This window comes from Harpia harpyja, chromosome 11, assembly GCF_026419915.1.
Source record: "Harpia harpyja isolate bHarHar1 chromosome 11, bHarHar1 primary haplotype, whole genome shotgun sequence".
Taxonomy (NCBI): Eukaryota; Metazoa; Chordata; class Aves; order Accipitriformes; family Accipitridae; genus Harpia; species Harpia harpyja.
In genome coordinates this window covers 32,238,927-32,259,995 of record NC_068950.1, presented here as the reverse complement: position 1 = coordinate 32,259,995, position 21,069 = coordinate 32,238,927, and the positions used below count along the sequence as shown (strand labels likewise).

The 21,069-nt window shown below is 37.1% G+C and overlaps 1 protein-coding gene across 3 annotated transcripts in view; it reads left to right on the top strand.

Annotated features, from left to right (window-relative positions):
• GIPC2 (GIPC PDZ domain containing family member 2) overlaps positions 1 to 20,267 on the top strand; it is a 28,227-nt gene extending 7,960 nt beyond the window's left edge. For all 3 annotated transcript variants that reach the window (XM_052801738.1, XM_052801740.1, XM_052801739.1), the window contains exons 2-6: positions 585 to 770; positions 4,340 to 4,520; positions 7,865 to 7,974; positions 8,692 to 8,773; positions 17,191 to 20,267. In XM_052801738.1, the coding sequence (XP_052657698.1) occupies positions 585 to 770; positions 4,340 to 4,520; positions 7,865 to 7,974; positions 8,692 to 8,773; positions 17,191 to 17,345 (714 nt within the window). In that variant the 3' untranslated portion in view covers positions 17,346 to 20,267. The remainder of the gene's footprint in view (positions 1 to 584; positions 771 to 4,339; positions 4,521 to 7,864; positions 7,975 to 8,691; positions 8,774 to 17,190) is intronic.
• Positions 20,268 to 21,069: the final 802 nt, after the last annotated feature.

Below are 21,069 nucleotides of genomic sequence, written 5' to 3'. Positions count from 1 at the left end.
AACACATGGAGCAATAGAAAACATTTCAATGCTCTCATGACCCTTTTGTTTTGATAAGCTCTCTTTTTTCCCATGAAACTGCTTTCAAGCAGTTATGTTTTAAAGCAGTCCCTAGTGATGTTTGAATCCTGTGGAATTTGAGGTGGGTGAACAATGAAGCAAAAGATGGTGGTGACTCTTTGGTTTGCTCATTCTAACCTCTGGAACAAGCTGTTCTGCTCTAGCGCGTGACTCTTTGGTTTGCTCATTCTAACCTCTGGAACAAGCTGTTCTGCTCTAGCGCAAGATGCCTGTGTCAGAGTTGGTGTTCTGAGACAGGCCATGAGAGACTGCTCACACAGATATGTTTCTTTCCTTTGCTCCCTGCCAGCTCTTATCTGCAGAGTTTGAGCTATTGATGCTTCCTGTCATGTGCGTGGATGGAGACTATCACCTCTCCTGGGGCAGCTGGAGAAGGAGAGTCATCATCATTTCAGCTATGAATCTGTTAGGGGCCAGAACTATGCTCTCCTTCTATCTTCCTATCAAGCTCACCAAACCTAATATACTGTTAAACTTAATGTGTTTGCTTTCCTCCTGCACAGATCATGTTTTGCACTTTGAACACTCATAAAGCTGATATGGACAAGCTCTTAGGTGCACAAATTGGCCTTGAAGATTTCATATTTGCCCACATAAAAGGACAACGAAAAGAAGTGGAAATTCTTAAAACTGATGATGTGCTTGGGCTTACCATTACAGACAATGGAACTGGCTGTGCATTTATAAAGGTAAATTTAATTACCAGTGAAATACTTTGTTCTATAGAAGTTTCTGTTACTATAACAGGTTAATTATTGGTTTAATGATCCTTTAGAATGACAACATTTTTTACTATCCTATATATGGTAAATAAAAAATAAAGTTGATTTTCTTGAGGTACATCATTCAAAATTAGTTCAGCTATTTCTGTACTGCATGTCATTCAAAATTAGTTCATTTGTTCATCGCTTCTGTAATATGCATCAGCTTTACAATGTGACCATTGTATTTTCTGACCTACCCTGAGGTGGTAGGTGTTAGATACTGCTTGCATCTGCCCCCTCCTTTCTTTAAGTGATTTTCTGATGTCATTGATTAGGTGCTTATAGAACTTCTGTCACTCATGTGATAATGAGATCATGTTCTTTTAGTCTTTATGACTGTTCACAGGGCAGAAGCTTTTGTGCTGTATAAGAATAGGTGCAGGTATAGTGGTTTTTCAGCTTTCCAGTATTGTTGCCTTAGCTAGGGTGAATTAAAAAGTGCTAAGGATATGGATTAACACAATTTACCACAATTAACTTGAGTAGCAACTATGGTCAGTAACACATACAACATATTAATCATAATTGCTTTCCTCCTCATCTTCTATATGACCTCCAGACAGTATGTTTTAAGACAAGTAGAGGCTGAGGAAATCATGCTACCCTTCTTGCTAGGCTAGGTATTAGGAACCTTAATCACATTTTCTGCCTTTTTTAGATGCTTTGCTCTAATCTACTCTAATTATCCATTATTAGTGGGGCATTAGCAATTATCTTCGATTACTGCTGTCCCAATCGCTGTTCTCATTGCTATTGTAAACAGAGCTTCTTTTGTGGAGAGGTTCAATCCTCTATTCATTCCTTAGCTACCATGGATATAAAACAAGACATGGTTTACAAATAGGTTTGCTTGTCTTTGTTGTAGAAAAATGTGATTGAGATAACACTTGAGAAAGTTGAGATGCAGTGGAGGTTTCAGTAAGCATTTTGGCAAAATCATAGCCTCATTTTTATGTTTATAGATGCAGAACTCTGAATTTCTAGTGGTAGCATTCATGCACACCATAACATTCAGTCATGGTGCTGCTTATGTGGCATTTTAAAAGAAGGCATTGAAAGTAGCGCTTCAGTGATTAAAGTTTACGTGTGCAGCACTGTACAGAGTGTTACTCTCTCTGCTTGGTTGGTAATATGGAGAGAGAACAGCCATCACACAGACTACTGCATAATTGGAGTGGACTGGAAAACCCTCACCACATTAGCAAGACAAGCTGTAATTTCCAGTAAATTGTATGAAACTTGCCTGAACAAATGTATCATTGTCCTTGTACTGGTCTAATAATAAGCAGTATAATGAAAATGGTGCAGTCTTCGTGGGAATGCATCAGTTTAAAGGAGTTTCTAGGAGCTAACTTTGTTGCCGTTGCATATTTAGCTGACGGATTTTTTAAAACAGCATAGAAAATACATATGCAAAAGTAAAAGCTGCATCTTTTTTTATACTTGGTTGTCTAGGTAAATGACTAAGCAGAGATTGTCTCTAAAGTTTGATAGAATTCTTTCTGGTTATGTATTTAATTTCCTTGAAAAATTGTTACTATGTTCCATTATTAATTAACAATATTAAATTTACCTGTCTGGGTTGTTGAAAACTGTTATGTGCTGTCCTAATTTTATTGCGTTTTGAATAACAGGGCAGTTTTTAGGTTTGATATATAACCCAGCCAGTTTTTAAACCTACACTCTGAACTGCAGGTTGTTTTCCTATGAAATCTAATGTTATTTATCTTACTAAGAACAAAACTTGGTGTCATTCTACTTTCACAAATTTTTTTTTTTTGGATATATGGCCAGATGGGAAGATGTATTATGGAATCAAATCAGCCATTAAAAGAATAACAGTACAACTTAAAGCATGACTGACTGGTATATAAGGAGACATTATAAAATGGGGTAGTGCAATTAATTTTAGGCATTGCATGGGAAATATACATTCTAGCTTCTAAATGGACTGTAGAGCACTTGAAATACAGGCATATCAATTGCATCTTAATTACTGTGACGATGTAGCTAGACTGTCTCTGGTCAGTTAACTTGGAGTGGTGAGAAAAACTAAGTCATATGAAAAAAAAAGTTTGATATGGCACAAATAACACAGGCAGTGAATATTACTTAAACAGTTTTGGTGTTAGGATCCAAGTGAAGAAGAAAAGCTAAATGAAAATTAATTCAGCATGTAGACTAAACATTAACTGAAGTCTGGTGGGCATGCTTTTGAATCCTGGCACCTGGTAACAGAAATGCATTTGGGACCTGGTTTCTGGTGTGTGTATGATACCCCCCTCTTCATTCACCATGAGGCTTCTTTTTGGTTTTATTCTAGGTTAAAGGAAAAAAGTGCTAGAAAGAGTTAAGCTCATCCTGAAGCTAAAAATTGTTGCAGTATATTATAGGACACTGAGCACTATCACACTTCCCACTGACGCTCTCAGATGGAGGCACATATGTGGGCTCAGACATGCGCACATAAACTAGAAGCAGGTTATGCAGCTAGGCTAGGTGCTATAGTAGTAGGTGGTAATATGTTTATCTCCCTTGTCTCACTGTTATCTCACTCAAAGTTAGCCTGAACAACATCAGTTTTGTTGAAAAGTATGTTATTCAGGAAGATGTTAGAATGAAATTCATATCTCTATAAAATACAAGATACTTTACTATGTCATAGCTTTTCTATTAAATAGCCATAAAATAACAGCTTATATAACTTAGGGACATGATAAACAAATATGACAGAATATAACAACAATAAACAGAATCACTGAAATTTTAAGTGTCCTTTAATTGACTTGATAAATCATAGAGCTCTTTTAAAGATTTCTTTTTTTTCCTTACTTTTTAAATTCTACTTCACAAAAACTATAAATACTAACTTCTGTTAGATTTTATGACCTTTAGACTGTTTGCATTTGTATTCCAGGAGATGGCATTTAGAAGAGTGTCTTATTCTTTATTGTTATTTCAGAGGAAATACTTTAATATACAGCTGTACAGCTTGATGAGGAAAATGGTAGAAGACTTATCACTATAGATGGGTCTTATGAAGACTAGCCCTTTATAGTATGTCACTTTTTAGTATATCACACACATTTTTTTATGTCCCTGGACCATACTTGAGAAAAGTTCTGTTCCTATGCTTGTCAAGCTATTAAATCAAAATGAAAACCCAAAACTCAATTAAACATTCACATCACTGACACGTTTGGGCTTAGTTTTAAAGCACAAAAAAATTAGCTTATTCAGAAGCCTTGATTTCTAAAGTGTGACTGCATTCTTTTTTTTTCCTGTTGATTTTATATTCAATGCTTATTAAAGTACTTTGTTTGAAAAATAATGTTTTCTAAAATATGTTTTATGAAAATCTTATAGACAAAACACACTGCTGGAATAATAAGCTCAATGGTATTGATGTTGTTAACTGACATTCTTGAAACTCTGTTGTGTCACCTCTTTACCTTTTAAAGAATTTTTTTTTTTTTTTTTTTTTTAAACAATAGCGAATCAAAGAAGGTAGCCTTATGGACCAAACCAAAATGATCTGCGTGGGTGATCACATAGAGACTATAAATGGAAAAAATGTGTCAGATCGTAGGCATTATGAAGTTGCCAAAATGCTAAAAGATCTGGAGAAAGGTCAGATGTTTAAGCTGGAGTTGATAGAGCCTATGAAAGCATTTGGTGAGTTACCTGACTGTCCACCTTGTTCACTGGATATCGAAATCCCCACATTGCATTGCATTGTAAGTTTTTTTTCAGACTGCAGCCAGGTGTTCACCCACGGTAATGTAACTGCTACAAGAACAAATGTTGTTGTTTTTTTTCTTTGAAGTGGGAAATTTATGAATGGATTTTCTTCCATCTTGCTTTCTCCAGCAGTCATCCTGGTATGGGCTGCCTCAGCCTGAGTCTCAGTTGCTCAATTCCTTTGCTACTACATGATGATGCAAAATAAGTACAGGAATTGTTTCACAGATACAGTTTTAAAGCATGGATCACTTCACTAATGTGCTGATCCTAGAACCTCCTCTTTTTCTCTGTTGATACATAATCCCTGTTCATCTTTGTGTGAGATTTTTCTATTTCTGTACCCTTTACTGGGACTGCGGTCTCTAATGCAGAAGGATGCTGCAGAAAACACTGTCTGGGATTCCCTAGAGCACCTCCTTTGCTGCATGCCTGCCTGCTCTGCCTCTCCCCAACTTTTTTGTGGCTCTCCGATCATACAGCAGGTATACTCAGAGTTGGAAGAGAGCGGTGTGGCAAAGCTCTGTCTCTACCTACCACCTGCATGCTACGAGAAAGTGATACTTATACAGGAGGAATGCATACCTACTGCTAATCCTTAAGTATGTTAATTTCATCAATGTGGTAAACAACAACAAAAAAAGGTAAGTTTAGCTCAGGGAGTCAAAATAGAGACTGAGTTTTAATTTTTATTCTCTCAATTTCTTTATATTCCCCCCCGAACTATGTAGCATTCTTCTGTAATAAAAACTTCAAAATACTGCTAAATTATAAGTGCCTGTGAGTCCTTGTGCACACTCGCACTAACAGCAAGTTCAAAATCAACATCTTTACCACAACAGCAAAAGTTTGAAATGTTTATTTTTCAAATCTTTTTTTACCTGCTAGTAGTTTACAACTGCTGTCATACACCAGTCTTGACACTTGGTGTCAGAATAGCAGCAGAAATTGAAAATAGAGAAATGTGAAAATTTCTTTTTGCTTTTGGTGCTTCTGTGAAGAAGGAGGGTTATGAGTTAATCTCTAATGCATTTGGATATAAGTTGATACTCGTGTTAAGTAAATGTGTATGTTGAGATGTATACATTGCGCTAAAGTAGTATTACATATGTATAATATTGCAATTAGTAATATAGGAATACCATTTTAATATGGGTCTATAATTTGTATTCAGTGCTAAATGTGTTACATAGTCTGTTTGTAAAGACCAGGGTGAATCAGCATTTGATTGATGACTTCAGCCATTATTTAATAGTAATTACTTTAGTCAGGTGATTAAGATACCTTTTAGTCTGCCTGTGATGTAGAGAAGGAAACCTGCTAATTCCATGGCAATACCTTTTATCTGACATTGAATTAAGAGACAACCAGAGCTTTTTGGACAGGTTTTTGGAAGATGCACGTTATTTTTTACCCTGCAGAAATTAATCTACAAGTTGCAGTGTCCAACAGGTTAGAATATGCCACCTGTAGCGTTAGCTGCAGTTAGACTTTAGTTTAGGTGCAGTTAGGCTTTACATGCAGTTAGGCTTTAGGCACAAATTTATTCAACATAGTGTTTAAGCTGCAGCATGCTGAGAATAGCCCCAGAGGAGATGACAAACAAGTTCCAGATCCTGCTGGACAAGTAGGTGCTGAATTCCTGTTAGTTTCAACACAAGTTTGTGAGGGTATAGAACTAAGAGACAAGCCTCTGTGTGAAATTACTTTTATTTTTCTTCCTCTCAGCAGAATGTGAAATATAATTTACTGGTTGGATGTCTTTCTACAATGTGCACACAGGCTGTCTCAGCTACTCTAGGCAAGGCTTGTAGCACAGAATGAAAGACTTGTCTGAATAAGATTGGTCCTTACCAGTCACAAGCTGGCCCTCTATGAAGTGGTGAAAAATTAATAGAAACAAAGTAAAGGCAGCATAACACAAACTCTAAATTTAAATTATGTGAATATGAAAAATAGTTTCTGTGATGGCCAGAGAGCTTTGGTCTGAAGTATTGCAAATCAAGGTTATGTCAAATCATGAGTTTTAAGTTGCTAATGGTGACAGAACTAGAAAAAGATGTATGTTGTACCAGGAACGACATTTTGAAACAAGTCTAGCAGAAATGATGACAATCTTAAGGATGTTTTAAACTGTCCTTGAAGCTATAAAAGGATTTAAGGAAAAGTGTTGATCCTAAGTATATATGTAAGAGACTGTGCCATATCTATTTGTTAAAATAAAAGCAATTAAAATTTACATTTCAATATTTGTTCAGCAGAATAATCTGGATTTTTGTCTATTTATGCAAGAATGATGAGTTGGAATCTACCTGGGCAAAATTAACATAGCATGTTGAAGTCTTGCCTTTAAGGAGAGCTTATTAGAAAGGCCTGCTGTTAAGAGGAAGAATAATATGGTAGAGAAAACAGCACAGTTAAAAACAGTTCTGCAAAATTATCTCCTTTCTTCTAGTATTTTCCAGATTAACTATGTAACTCCCATGTAAGTAAATTAAAGCCTTGCCACTCTTGAATGTAAAATTATGTCCTAGAACAAGAAAGCCAAATCTTAAATCATTCCGTACTCCATTTACTATCCTGGGGTGCCCTTACCCAAGAATAAACAAGGAAAGCTGAATTCAGGTAAAGAAAACTTTGGGTAAACCCAGATATTCTTGGTAGAGATTTATCAGGTGTGAAATCATTACCTCGGTGAAACCAGTGGAAAAACTCCTGCAGATCTACTTAGAAACATTTCACCTGTGTGACTGCTAGTAATCAAATTGTTAGCCTAGCTCAATGTGGCTCATCGTGACCTGTTTAGCAATAGTGTTTGCACCATTGCATCAGTGAAAGATGGAAATGTTGCAATACTAAACCTGCTACATAGTCTGCCTGTAAAGACCAGGTTAAATCAGCATTTGGTTGATGAATTCAGCCATTATCTAATATTAAGTAATAAATACTTCTACTGTTCTGTAGAACAGGGGAATAAAATGATACAAAGTACATATATGAAGTTGAGTGCAATAAGCCTGCGTAGATATATTGGTCAAGGAAGTCCTAGTTTCAGTGCAGTCAAGCAGATATTAAAGTTTGAGGACAAGAAATTGTCAGCAAAGCTATACTTAGAATACAGTTAGTTTATAATTCAGTTTTTACATGTCTGGATCTTGATTAGAATAAAAAGTGAAGGTAATGTAATAGCCAAAGCAGATACATCATATTCTGACATGCCATATACTTAGTTCTCTTTGGTATTCTTTTCTTCTTGTTGTTGTTTGTTTTGCCTTTAGAAAAACTGGAACCAAGGTCCAAAGGTGGAACTCTGCCAGAGGCTAAAATCTCCAGAGGGAGAGAGACACTTCGGCTGAGAACCAAAGGCCCTGCTACTGTGGAGGAGATGGTATGGTTATCTTGGGGCCCTTCAGTAGTTTAATCATCTAGCACCTGATTTATTCTTGCCCAAGGCTGATAAAGTAGGAAGGAAAAGTCTGGATGTTACAAAGCTTGCGGGACTTAAGACGACGACTGCCTTTTGCAGGGAGAAATGCTTATATAAAGTTGAAGACTAACAGGGATAGAATGGGGCTGAGGAATCTGGAAACAGAGAGCCTATATTTAGATGTCATGGAGTACATGGATGAATTTAAGGTAGATTAGACCAAGGAGTGTTGAAAAGAGGGGAGGGTGTGGTTGAAGAGTTGGTTCTGTTTTGACACTGCAAAGTGTACTGGGCTGGTGTAAGGGTGGTTGTTAGGAGAGGCCAATAACATATGTTGACATGAATATGTGTAAAACCAGGATTAGGGTTTGGAAGAAGAAATGTTATTTATTCTGGGTTCATCTAAAGCTGATGAGGATTTGATGAAGATCTGTATTGTCAGGAGATGTAAGGCCCCTGTTTAGTTTGAATGTGAGAGCTGTGTGGCTTGATGTTAGGAGGAAGGCTCAGGTTTGTAAGAGAGAAAGAGAGTGGAATAATGTGTTTTACTTTTAGGTTTTGTAAGTCTAGGTGGCCAGGATGGGAGTAAGGATAATCGGCGGTGAATTGCTGGTTATTTTGAAATCTGCATGGATGTAATCATACTTTTGCTCTTTTTCTCCCTTTATTTCAACAAAGCCAACTGAAGTTGAAGAAAAAGCAATTAAAAAAGTGGATGAGCTTCTTGAAACATACATGGGGATAAGAGATATTGAATTAGGTGAGTTTTTAACAGATACCAGATTAAATCATTTCTCATTTTCTGTAGTCTAAAATTTTTTGAGTACTTTAGTCTATGGTTGTAAGCGAAGCAAAATTTGTCCAGCATGCAGTCTCAAAAGCTTGCCTGTATTTCTGCAAATATGTGTCTGATAAAAGAAAGAATTGCTCACTACAGGCCTTATGATGTAATTAATTAATCCTCTATTCTTCCTGCACATTATCTATACACTATTGCATGAATTATTTAGTTGTTTGCTGTTAACTTTCATCACTGTATTCTTTCTGGCATGTATTTTCTGGTGGAGCTTGTGTGTACCACATTTAAGGATTGTTAAGGGTAAGCATATTTATTTGCTTTTTTGATCTTTTCCCCCTTGGCTTAGACACATCAAAGTTGATCACTAAAGTTTGAATCTGAGATCTTCATCAGTGAAAGGGCAGCTATTTAGCTAGGGAACTGACAAAGTAATTTTACAACTTTATCAAGTTCTCTAAAGCCTGTGTTCTGAAAAAACTTGGGGAAATTTTCCAGAATGTTTACTAGCCATCACAATCATCAGTTTCTAATGAAAGAAACTATTCAACCCCAGTGTCATAAGTTCCTTCAAACTGCACCAAACTTGTCCTTGCAGCTGTTGCTTCTCTCTGTTAATCTGACAACAACTAAATAGGAACTTCTGTTTGTATGGGAAGAAGCTGTGGCCTAACTGAGTAAGAAGTGCTGGTGTAGCCAGCTGTGGCTGTTGTAGTCCTCATACGATCTTGTGGAACTTCTAATACTAAGACAAAGAGGAAGGTATTTATTGTTATGGTAATATCTAAAAAAATCACTCAAGAATTAGGAAAGGATAAGCTTAACAGAAAGCAATCTTGAAAAGAAAGCTTTCATGAGAGGGAAGTGGAGGAGGCAAAGCAGAAGAGAAAATAGGTCTGGCATGAAGCTAAGGGCAAAGCAGAAGGGTTGGACAGGCAGCAGTTAGCATGGAGGAATGAGAACAATAGGAGATTATCTGAATAGCCAAAAGTCCTTTGTTGGCTGCTCCTACCAGGAAGCATTTGATTGGCAGCTTCTACTAGTTTAATCACAGGAAAAATTGTAGGTAAAGTATTATTTGTCCCCCAGCCTAAGGTAGAGGTGGGCTACCTGGCATAGAAGAGAGAGCGGAGCTGCCCAAAATTTGTGAATTCTGTTTTGTAGGTAATATCCAAACTTTCCAATTCCCAGAAAACTAAAAAGTATAAAAAATTCTGTTCCCAGCAACTCTGATATGTGGTGCCCCTGCCATGTAATATGCTCCCAGGAGCCATGTCTAGTGCTGACCCTCTGTTTAGGTTGGGGAGGATCCCATGTCCTGTCGCTGTCCTGCAGCCTCCACTGCTTGTTCCATCTCTGGCTCAGGCTTCAAAGCTCCAAGTCTCGTGCCAGCCATCCCTCTGGGAGCTGTTTTTGTCCTGCAGCTGTTGCAGTCCTGGCTCAAGCTGGGCTTCTGGAGGCTGCTGTCCTTGCAGGTTACCTCCAAGGTCCCCAGGCTCCTGGCCCAACAGGAATAAGCAGCTATAGGTGTTCTGGTTTTGGTGTCCATAGCGCAGAACCCTGAGATTCTAGGCTAGAGCATGGTTTCTTGGGATGTTGAGGTGTGCTATGCTTTGGGGCAGGGAAGCAAGTTCCCGTGGGAACTGGTGTTCCCTGTGTTTTTTGGCTCTCAGTCCCATAACAGGATGGGTCTTGTACAGTAGACTGAGGAGTTCAGCTTTCAGCACATATGGCTGAGCTGATTGCCAAGCAATTGGTAGAGTTTTCCCTTGAATTCCTTGACATCCCCCCCCCCCCCAAAAGATATCTTACATCCTTCATCTTTCAGTATATAGTGTGGAAAGTTTCAAAGAATGCCTTAAAAGAATACTCAAAGAAGGAAGAAGTCTTTGTCCTCAGAGACACTCTCTTCTTCCCAACTGGTTTGTTGTTTTGCCCTTCGCCTCTTCCTTCTCTTCCTCCCAAAAAGGCAGTGAAACAAAGAGAAACTGTCAGGAATCAAAGACTATAGGGTTCATGTAGCTTTAGTTTGCACCTTTGAAGCCATTTCCTAAAGTTCAAATCTTAGAGTTGAGAGCCAATGGTAATGACAAAAAAAAAAGTTTTATCATTTTTAAACAATTAAACAGCTCTAGGACTCTTTAGGAAAGGGGAGCTAATCACCTGTCACAAATCTGTTCAATTAACACATGTCAGTTTTTCATATACTGGATGTGATCAGTCACCCATGAAAATGAAATATGGGGAAAGGATTCATTCAGAGAATGCCAATCACCACTCAGCTAGAAATTTCACTCATTACTCAAGCCAGATTAGTTGAAAATGCAAGTCATCACAATGCGACAGCCGACAAGTGATTAAGATCTCAATCATTGCTCATTCCCATGCAGTTCTGTTTGTCAGAAGCTTTGGATGTCAGTTAATATTGCTCTTTCAGCTCCATTAAAATGACACTTCCATGGTGTGATTGAATTCTAAAACAGTGCCCCAGTTTCAAGCCAGAAGTTAGAAAGAAAGGAAAGAAAAAGTAATGTAAAATTACAGACAGAATTAAAGATGAGATAAAGCCCTTAATTTCTGCATAGTGAAGTATCTTGACAGTTTCAAGAATGGCTGACTAAATCTACACACAAATCCCTAAGTTGCAGCAAAATGCTTGGAAATCATTTAATGGAAATGCATACGCTTTTTTTTTTTTGGCACAGTTTTTTATTTTCAGAGATCTAGATGATGTTGAGATTTACATACCTGCCTTTTGAATGCACTTTTACCTTTTTACCTCTTTATTTTACTGAAAACTGGACTTAATCTGCAGAAGGGACATTTGGCTTTGGCAATGTATTCCTTAGCCGTTTTATGAGCACATTAGAAATTGGGCCAAGGCTTGACTTCAGCCTTCTTTAAAACATAAGTGCGCCATTGAGAGATAATTCAGGTTATTTTAAATCCTGTCAGAGCTTTCTGGTAAGGGAACGTGAACAGTTGATTAATAGGAGGGGCTCAGGAAGCAGTGTTAGTGAAAAAATACTGGTGGCATTTATTTTTTAAATCAGTGAGGCTTGAACTGTTATGGACTGTATTTGATCCCGAAGATTCTGCGTGGGAGGAAGCCTGGATCTCTGGGATCCAACCCCAGAATGGTACCGATAGAAAAATGATGGCAAAAAGGGCTTCCCGTCCAAATTTTTTCTGTCAGTATCTTTTGGCTACCTCTTCATCTACTGATATTTTGTTCTGTGTTTATGCTTTTGGATGATTATTTCCTTTTTGTTGTTCCCTGTAATATTGTCAGACATTACGTATCTTTGCATATTCTCTATCTCTGTTTAGAAGAATTTCAAATCTACTTCTCCACTCTTGACTTTATTTTTCAAACTTACCATCTAGTCAGAATGTCCTAACAGTTTTAAACTTTTTGTCACCCAAGCTTCTTCTCTTGGCTCACTAATCCAACCCAGCGATATTGGATAGATGTTTTTATCTTGAAACACTTTGACTAAAATGATACTCTCCCTGAATCTGTTGTTTTCTGCCTCTTCCGTCACCAGACTTCCTTTCCCAAAGGATTTTATTGTATACACTCTGAGGTGTATTGTTTATGACTGTTCATTTACTCTGGGAGAATAATGGGAGTTTTGTGAAAAAGGGAAAGGTAGCAAGTCTGGTTAAACAAGAAAACTTCTCCACTTCAAGAAGAATGAGTACTTAATAAAAAGAAACAAGAAGAAAGGATATTTCTAATGGTTTCTTGAGTGCTAGATCTGACCACATTCAACATGAAACTAAAACCAAGTAATGTTAAACACTGGAAACTGCAATGACATGCTTCATTTTCTGTGATGTAAGGAAGCAGAATGCGAATTTTAGCTCGTCTAAAGTGTCATGCCAGAATAATAATTTTTGTTACCTTTTGATGAAGGCAAAGCTTCTGATAGCATTACAGCTAAATAAGTATTGAAGCTTCTGTTAAGACTTCTGAAGAAGTTTTTTTAGACATTACAAGGTAGGATATAGGTAGCAAAACCATTATGTAAGGTAGATAATAACAATGGCAGCCAGATTGTACCTTTAGTGACTTGTGCCGCACGTGTCTATCAAAAGTGAAAATAAGGATTTTTATGAAAGATCTTTGAAGTTATTTTAAAGGGACTAGGTTTTAAAAGCCAACAAACTTCTTTGTTCATAATCTGGGAAGCCTGACATGGAACTTCTCAGTTGAAGTTGAGAAGATTTCTAATTCCTTTCATCAGTTTTAAGTTTGCAGAACTTTTCATGTTTTATGTAAAAATTTCTCAGGTATGAGCGTTGCCTGAAGTGAGATTTTAAAAAAAAAAAAAAAAAGTGAAAACAATTGGGGCTATCTGGAGTGTGGAAAAATATTCTATTGGAATAAAATTCCTGTAATCACTTATTGTGCAGCTGTTACAAGAAGCAGTGGGAGAAAGGGAGGGGAGTGGAGGCAATTTGGCCCAGAGCTGTCACCCTCTGAGAACCAGCAAAGTTTTCTTCAAGTTGGCAAGTATCTGCTAAATGCCTTGGCTATCAGTAGTTTGTTATTTGCCTTGGGAATTACGCATTGCAAATGTCATTGTGTAAACATGCATGTTCTGCACAGCTGTGCCGCCCCGGGGGGATGCCATCCCATGTCTGTGTTTACTGCTTGGAGAAATAAGAATATGTACACTGGGTGGCAGAGGAGGCTGGTCAGCTTTGGCGTTTCTGTAAGTGCGACACTAAGGAGGCAGGGTTCAGCCTTGCGCATTCGTAGACATCGGTGATACAAGTTGTTTGTGAAAATGAGGAAGGATGACGGCTTGCATCGTGCCTTGGGGTTTGCTGTACGGTAATACCAGCCTGCGGGCACCAGAGGTCAGCACCAAGCTACCGAAAAGGGACACCCCAGCAGTGACGATCCGGCACTCTTCCCACCGAAGCGTATTTCATTACCTTAGGTGAATCTGGGAAGGGGAATGTGCTTTAATAAATAGAGTACATTAAATGCGCCCTGGTAGTGCTGATTACAGTTGCTCAATACAGATGAAAACACTTTTTTTTGAGGCTGCTGCTTTCGCACGGTGGTAACATTCTGACTCCTGCTTGACTGGGTTGAAGGTTTTCTTGATTATCTAAGTTTAGTGGATTTCGTTTTCAAGTTTGGTAAACCTATAATAAACTATTTTTAAGGTTCTATTTCATAATTTGGGAAGCTCAATCTTTGAAGAAAATTGTGTTTGACACAGCATTTTCTGTTAATGACAGGTTATTGCTGCGTAATTCTGAGGCTTCAGCTAGGACAGTTGGACTGTGATACAATGCTGTGTTGTTTTATCACTCTGTCTGTGTCATGGCTCTCGTGTATCTTGACCAATTTATCTTAAAACTGGCTGAATTCCTTGCTGCTACTCTTTCTCCTGGAACACTTGTCTAGATCCTCACTCCATTGATGGGAACTTTTTCTTAATATCTTGAGTAACTATATCTAGACACATTTGCTCTTGTGTCACCTTGCACAGCTCTTCTCCCTCCAACCCTCTCCCAGTGTCTATATAGAGAAACTTCATATCCTGGTTCATATCCAGAAATCTGTGAAGTTTAAATTACAGCCTTCACGTCATTACCTCCAGGGCTGTTCCTCTGTAAGTACTTTCTTATGCCACGGTGTCAGGGGATATAGGCTAGCATTGATAGGACAAATATTTGTCTTCCACTTGTCAGGAACAAGAGTCCTTTATTTAATGCCTGTTTCCCATCCAGACTCCTCTGAGTCAGCATCCCAGGAACTTCACAGGGGACACAGAAAGGATCAACACAACAGGGATAGGGTTTCTGCTGACAGGGAAACAGGTCTTGAGAGTCCTTGAGAACCACTAGTGGTGCCCGGGAAGCTGGGTTACACTTGAACTGTCTCAATCACAGCAGTCTGTTTGTCAAGATCTTGGACTGCTTTGTGTAGTTTGGCACACTGCGATTCTCTTTGGAGCCTTGCGTCTGAACATAGCTAAAACCAAAACGTCAAATTTCTTCAGAATTACTGTTGCTGACGTCCACAATGTGGAATATGGCTCAAGTTTGCTCACAGCTTCTTACAAGTTTGCATAACAGCAAACACTGTTTGCCAGAAGTTCATAACTGTCAATAAACTTGAGCTGAGTTTCAGGTCAACAAAATAATATTAAATACATTTAATAAAACTTAAGAGCAGGGAAAGTTTCTTTTCCTTTTTATCAGAGAGATTTTGCCATGTCAATATAACACAGTACATGCAGTAGATGGCAGACTGTCCCAGTGAAGATGGTCTTCTGTGGTTTCGGAACTTCTATCCCTTTCTCAGGCACTGTAATACATGTTTTCCACTCAGATATCCCTCTGAGAAAGGGCTAGAAGCTATCAAATCCTTCAGTGTGACACCTGAATTTGATACGCTCACGAAGAAAGTGGTGGTACTTGATGTATAACAAAAGATGGAGGATGTCTTGCAGTTTAAGGCAGGTGTGTAAAGTAATCACAAAATGAAGCAGACTTTGAGGGTTTCATCTATTGTACAATACCATCATTTCTTGTGAATATGAACAGAGGCTGTGGAGTAGAGATATAGCTCATAAAATAAACTGTATTCAGCAGTGATGTTTGTGCTGAGTCTGCTTTACAGAGTTTTCTGCATCCCTCAAACCATGACAGCCTGCTGCTGGTAGTTCTTCTGGCCTAGCTTAGCCAGAAGAAGCTCCTATGCTGACATTTTTCATCCTTCACAGAGGTGCGGGTGCCATGACCGAGAGAGGTTTGAGACCTCGCAGTTTTGATTTGCTCTAATATCCCTGGGTTGCCAGCATCCAGTGTTGTTTGGGATAGGCTTGTAATTTGTTCCAGAATCTGAGAAACTGTGCAGTGGCTAAAGGTGAGGAATGAGCACAGCAGCTAAGGACTGAGTCCTAAGCAGTGACCCCAGTGTAGCCATTTCCAAACTAAAGTCTAAAACTTGGTAAATTCTGATACTTGGGTGTTAAATAAGAGAAAATGCCAGACAGCATGGGTATACAAGATATCACAGTCTACCTCTGTTGTATCAGACCTCTCTGCTTTAACTTTCCTGGGTACCAAGATGTTCCTAGTCTTTGGTGGGTCCAGTTTTTTGTGCACAGCAGCAAGGCCTTTTCTTTGCTTTTGCACAGTTTGAACCACCTGGCTGAGACTTCCAGAAATAACTTTGATCTTTTTCACTTCCTAGTGGCATAAGCACAAACTTTCCCAGCCTTGAGGGTCCTATAAATCAAAGATTTGCTTTTCAGAGCTGGAGGTAATAATAACTGAAGCAAACTCATGCACTGAAATCAGTTACTCTTTAGTTTGGATGGTACGGAAAAAAATGTAGATCCAAGCAGAAGAATAATGTGGCTTACAATAAATGCCTCAGTCCCTTTACTACCCGCAAGTGTTTTTTGGGTTAAAAAATTAAGCTAAAGTTAATTAAAATTGAATAAAATTAAGCTGAAAAATTAAGCAAATCTGTTTGAGGTCATATGGTAGTTTCTTGAGAACACGACTTCTTTCAGGCAGTTGCAAACACACTGTGTCCGATACTTAACAACCCCAATTTTAATTTTCTCTGTATTTTACACAACACATTAGTTGAGCCTAGTATTTGAATTCTTGTTTCCTGAAGTAGGATATTCAAGTGTTTTCTCTAGGCCCGTTTATCATTACTTACTTCAAAATGCAGGTCATGCTCAACATTTAAACTCATAAAACATGGGTTGTTGCTAGCAAACCCATACTAGCTTCGTTGTGTGTATCTATTATGCAGACTGTATGTTGTTTTCTATGTTCAAACCCTGTGCCTTTTGTCTTTCTGTGAAGAACTTGGCCACTTTAAACTCTGACTTGCTGAGATCTTTTCTTTGTTGTTTAGAGTAGAAAAACATTCAGGTTTGCCTTTTGATCTTCTGGTTTAGATCAGTGAGCTCCTATCAAACTCACTGAAGTTGGTGATGAACTGGCATGGGTCTTGTTACTGCAGAAGAGTTGTGCTTAACCTTGTTGTTAGACCCACGCTTCATCTGCCTTCAGTACTGAATACAGAACATAATTTAATCAAAGTAAAACAAAGGTTCGTTGAATTAAAAATTAAACCTCTGCCAAACAAATAGAAGAATATATAACAAGCACTCCAAGGAAGCTGTCCTGTTTATCAGAGCAGAATGTAGCTAGTGTGGGGGGATTTAAGTGCATATTCCTATTGAATCCTAAATTCAGTAGGTAAGCTTTACGTCTCCCTAAGCTGACCTTATTTCATTTTGAAAATAGACATTCAAAGACTATCTTGGCCTGAAATGTTAGCTGTCATTTTCATGGTAATTACATTATTTTGTTTTGTTGCTTTTTAGCTGCAACAATGGTGGAAGCTGGAAGAGACAAGAAAAACCCAGATGAATTTGCAGTGGCATTGGATGAAACTCTTGGGGACTTTGCATTTCCAGATGAGTTTGTCTTTGATGTATGGGGAGCAATAGGTGATGCTAAGCAAGGACGACTGGAATGAGAACTGTGCAGTTTATCAATCCCTATTTGAAAATACAAAATGATTTTCAAATACGTATATCAGAATTTTAATACTTTTATTGATATGAATCCAGGGCACTCTGTATAAGTATTCTTACTGCAGACTTTCTTTTGCAAAGGAAGGTTTCTAATAGAAATATGAAGAAAAACCCAAAGTTCTGACAACTGCACATTTAAAACAAACATTTAATTTACATGTGGAAGTCACTGTGAGGAGTGTGTCAAGGAGATGTATTTATACAGATATTTTATGAAAATTAGGTATTTTTTATTGTACATACACTTTGATATCAATATTCTGAAGAGTGTTAGACATATGCAATAAAGAGTTTGGATTATTTTATCTCTTCTTTAGAAAGGTTTATAAACTTGTTAAAAAACTACCTAGCTACATGCTGCAGTTGCCTGGACTTCTGTTGTCCTTATGTATTCACATACACAAAGAGCTGTGGAAAACCTAAAGCCTTAGGTTTTCTTACAGTTTGGCCTGAACGTAGTCTTTTCGGTAGACAGAGCTGGGAAGAAGGTACCATGTTTCTGAAGAACCTGAGTTCAGGAAAAAAAGTACTCCTCTGAAACATGAGAACTAAGATCTTCAAATGAAAAAGACTTGCTTTCATTTGAGTCGTAATACACACTGTGGGTATTTCTGAGATGAGTAAGTGTAGTAGAAATGCTTAAACCACGAAGCTGCAGCTTTATTCAGGTGCCATATTATTGCAATAGGAACTGCACAGGAAGAAACAAATATTAATTTTGATTACTGTTCATATATTCAAATAATATCTGTGACCCGGCACTGGAGAGTATAGTTTATGACTAAGTGCTTAAATGATTTTTGCATATGCTAAATGATCTGCTGAGATCCTATGGAGTTCCCCTTGTCTTTTTTTTTTTTTTTTCTCAACATGGCAACATAGGAGAGACATTGAAGGTGTTCAAACCTGGAAGATATTATTGTAAAGTCACAAACAATTGCAGTTTGGATGAAAATGCATGCCTAAACACTGAAAAATACATTAAACTAATTTTAGATGTTAGGATTTCTAATTATATTGTACATAAACATTTATTTTAACTGATAATATTTTACTAACAAATCTCAGATTATTAAAAATTAACCGTCTCTTTCACTACATCTGCTATGCCTGCATTTATCTTCCTGTTTGCTCTGTATTTAATGAAGAGTAATGCAATAAGTTTTGTTTTTACTCATAACTAGACTCTTTATCAGTTTTACTGTGCTTGGTTTTAATCGAGACAGATACTTGCTCATTTGTTTAGAAAAAGCTACTTTCAAGTGATTTTTATAGCCAAATAACACGTCATAAGTGTCCTTGAAAATGAAATTGAACAAGAATGTGGGGCCTGACCTGGGAAGGTGTCACAGCTTTTTAGTATTTTTATATTTGCATATGCATATAAAATAGTAGGTACTGCAAAAGTTGTTCCTAAATCACTACCTAGTTACTTTTCTTCAGATGAAAATGTCTTTCACTGTCTTGCAGAGATGTCTTTAAAATAATGACTATGCCAATAAGTTTACACATTCTATGTCAATGATTTTTTTTGTCTAAAACCATGACGCTTTGAAGTATCATTGAGAGAACAGGTCCTCATTCTCTTTACTATGTTATTTAGGAAGGCTCCTAAACTCCACTTCAGTCTTTTGCATGTTACAATAAGTGAATATTTTTCCTACTTATGAAATATTGCATGAAGTCTTATAAATACTGTTCAGTGGTCTTTCAATGGGGATAATTTCCAATTTTATAAATGCTGTTGTGAATATTTTGCTCTTATATCTCTGATTTAAGGACAAGCTTTCACATAATATAGGTATTCCTTCTTATGAAATAAGTAGTACAGAGCGGTATGGAGGTTATACATTTTATTGTATTTAAGAAGTTCAAAGGTGTCAAAATTTCTCTTAATTGTACTAGTGCCTCATATCACCAGTGTGGCATGAAATCTATATGTATCTTCAAACAGGTGTGATCATTATCAATTTATCTACATAGAAATATATATAGATACAAAAATTTAGGTTATTCTCAAGTTATGAGAAGTAAAAATATATAATTTTACAAGAAAATCTGAATTTTAGTAAAACTTGAGAATAAAATGAAAGAAACTTTGTAAGGAGGTGGTTAAATTTTATACATCCCATTGCTCAACTGGGGCCATGAGGATGTATTATTTTGAGAAAGGAGTGTAATTTTAGGACAGAGAGCACAAGGTGGATAGTGTTTCTCTGTATTTAATAATTGCAAGTCTGAGCCCGCAATCTTCTGTTGCAGTTGAGCACACTGTCCGTCTTGCACAGGGCTACTTTAACTAATGTACTCTTGGTAATGAAGAGTTAAAGTATTGTGGGCCATATAATTTATTCTTTAAATTTCTTTTAGGTGAAAAGGAAAAATGAAATGTCAAGAATTCCCTGTCGGGTTTACATTGTTTTATATAAAACTTAAATGTCAAGTTTTGTGGAAGTGTTTATGTACACTAATGTTAGTAATCAACAAGCCACTGATTATAAAATCAATTGAAGTTAAGAATTCCTTCTTAAACAGCAAAAAAAAAAAAAGTACAATGGAAGAGTCCTATTGTAAAATATTACATGAAATGTTACCTGTAGCAGATGATCCCTCATGTGTTTTGTCTGTTCATTTTATTTTGAGAAATTAATGTTGTTCAATCAATTTATCCTCAGAGGATAATTTGTCTCATTACACTGATAAAATAGTGAGATAAAAATAATCTCTGAAGCTAATTCTGCATAGAGCTGTCTCTTGTCATAGTGGCCTATCTTTGTGGAGTTTATTTCAGAACTAAGATTTAAATAGTGTTTGCAATTTTACTAGCATTTACTGCAATAAAGTATGTTGATATATCTTAATAATTTTTCTGAGTTCTCATTTATGCGTACACTATTTCCAGCACATAAGACATAATGGTACCACTACCCAATTTAGTAGATTATTCGCATTTTCCAGCTATGCATGGATAATTTGTCACATGAAAATCACACTACCTTATAAAGTATGATAAACACTTCTCGCTCTTTGTAATGATTTGTGTAGTAAATTAATGTTGGTTTATTAATGAAATACAGCCTGCAGATCCCTTTAAAACCTTGTCAGTAACGACACTACAGCCTTTCTGTGCTTTGTAGGATGAAAATGTCATTAAATATCACTACAAAAATCTCCCAAATTCCTCTGAAGTACTAGTTCTAGTTAATATAAGCGCTGATCAGAGTAGGACTATAAACATCTTGTTAGTGTGTGTTGCAGGTGGAGGTGAATGTTGGTGAATAGTGCTCTCAAAATCTGAGGTGGAATGAGACAAGATAGTAACTCAGCCTGAATGCTATTCTAAAAGTAACTGATTCCGTATTCTTATAATTTGGTGCACAGTTTGAAAGGAGCTGGCAGGTATATGCAATTGTTTGTGTCTTTACTTCCAGACTTACTGCTATATTCAAGATGATGGAAAATACACCACTATTTTTCTCTGTAAGCAATAGTCTTTAGATGGAACAAGGGGATTTAATGAAATCTGGTGTTCATAAGGTTCTGAGCTCATAATCTTAAAAGTATGATGAGCGATGAATATCTCACACTTTTAAAGGAACTAATTTTGCAAATTACAGATATATCTTTGTATATATATCTTGATATATCTTGAAGATATATCTTGAA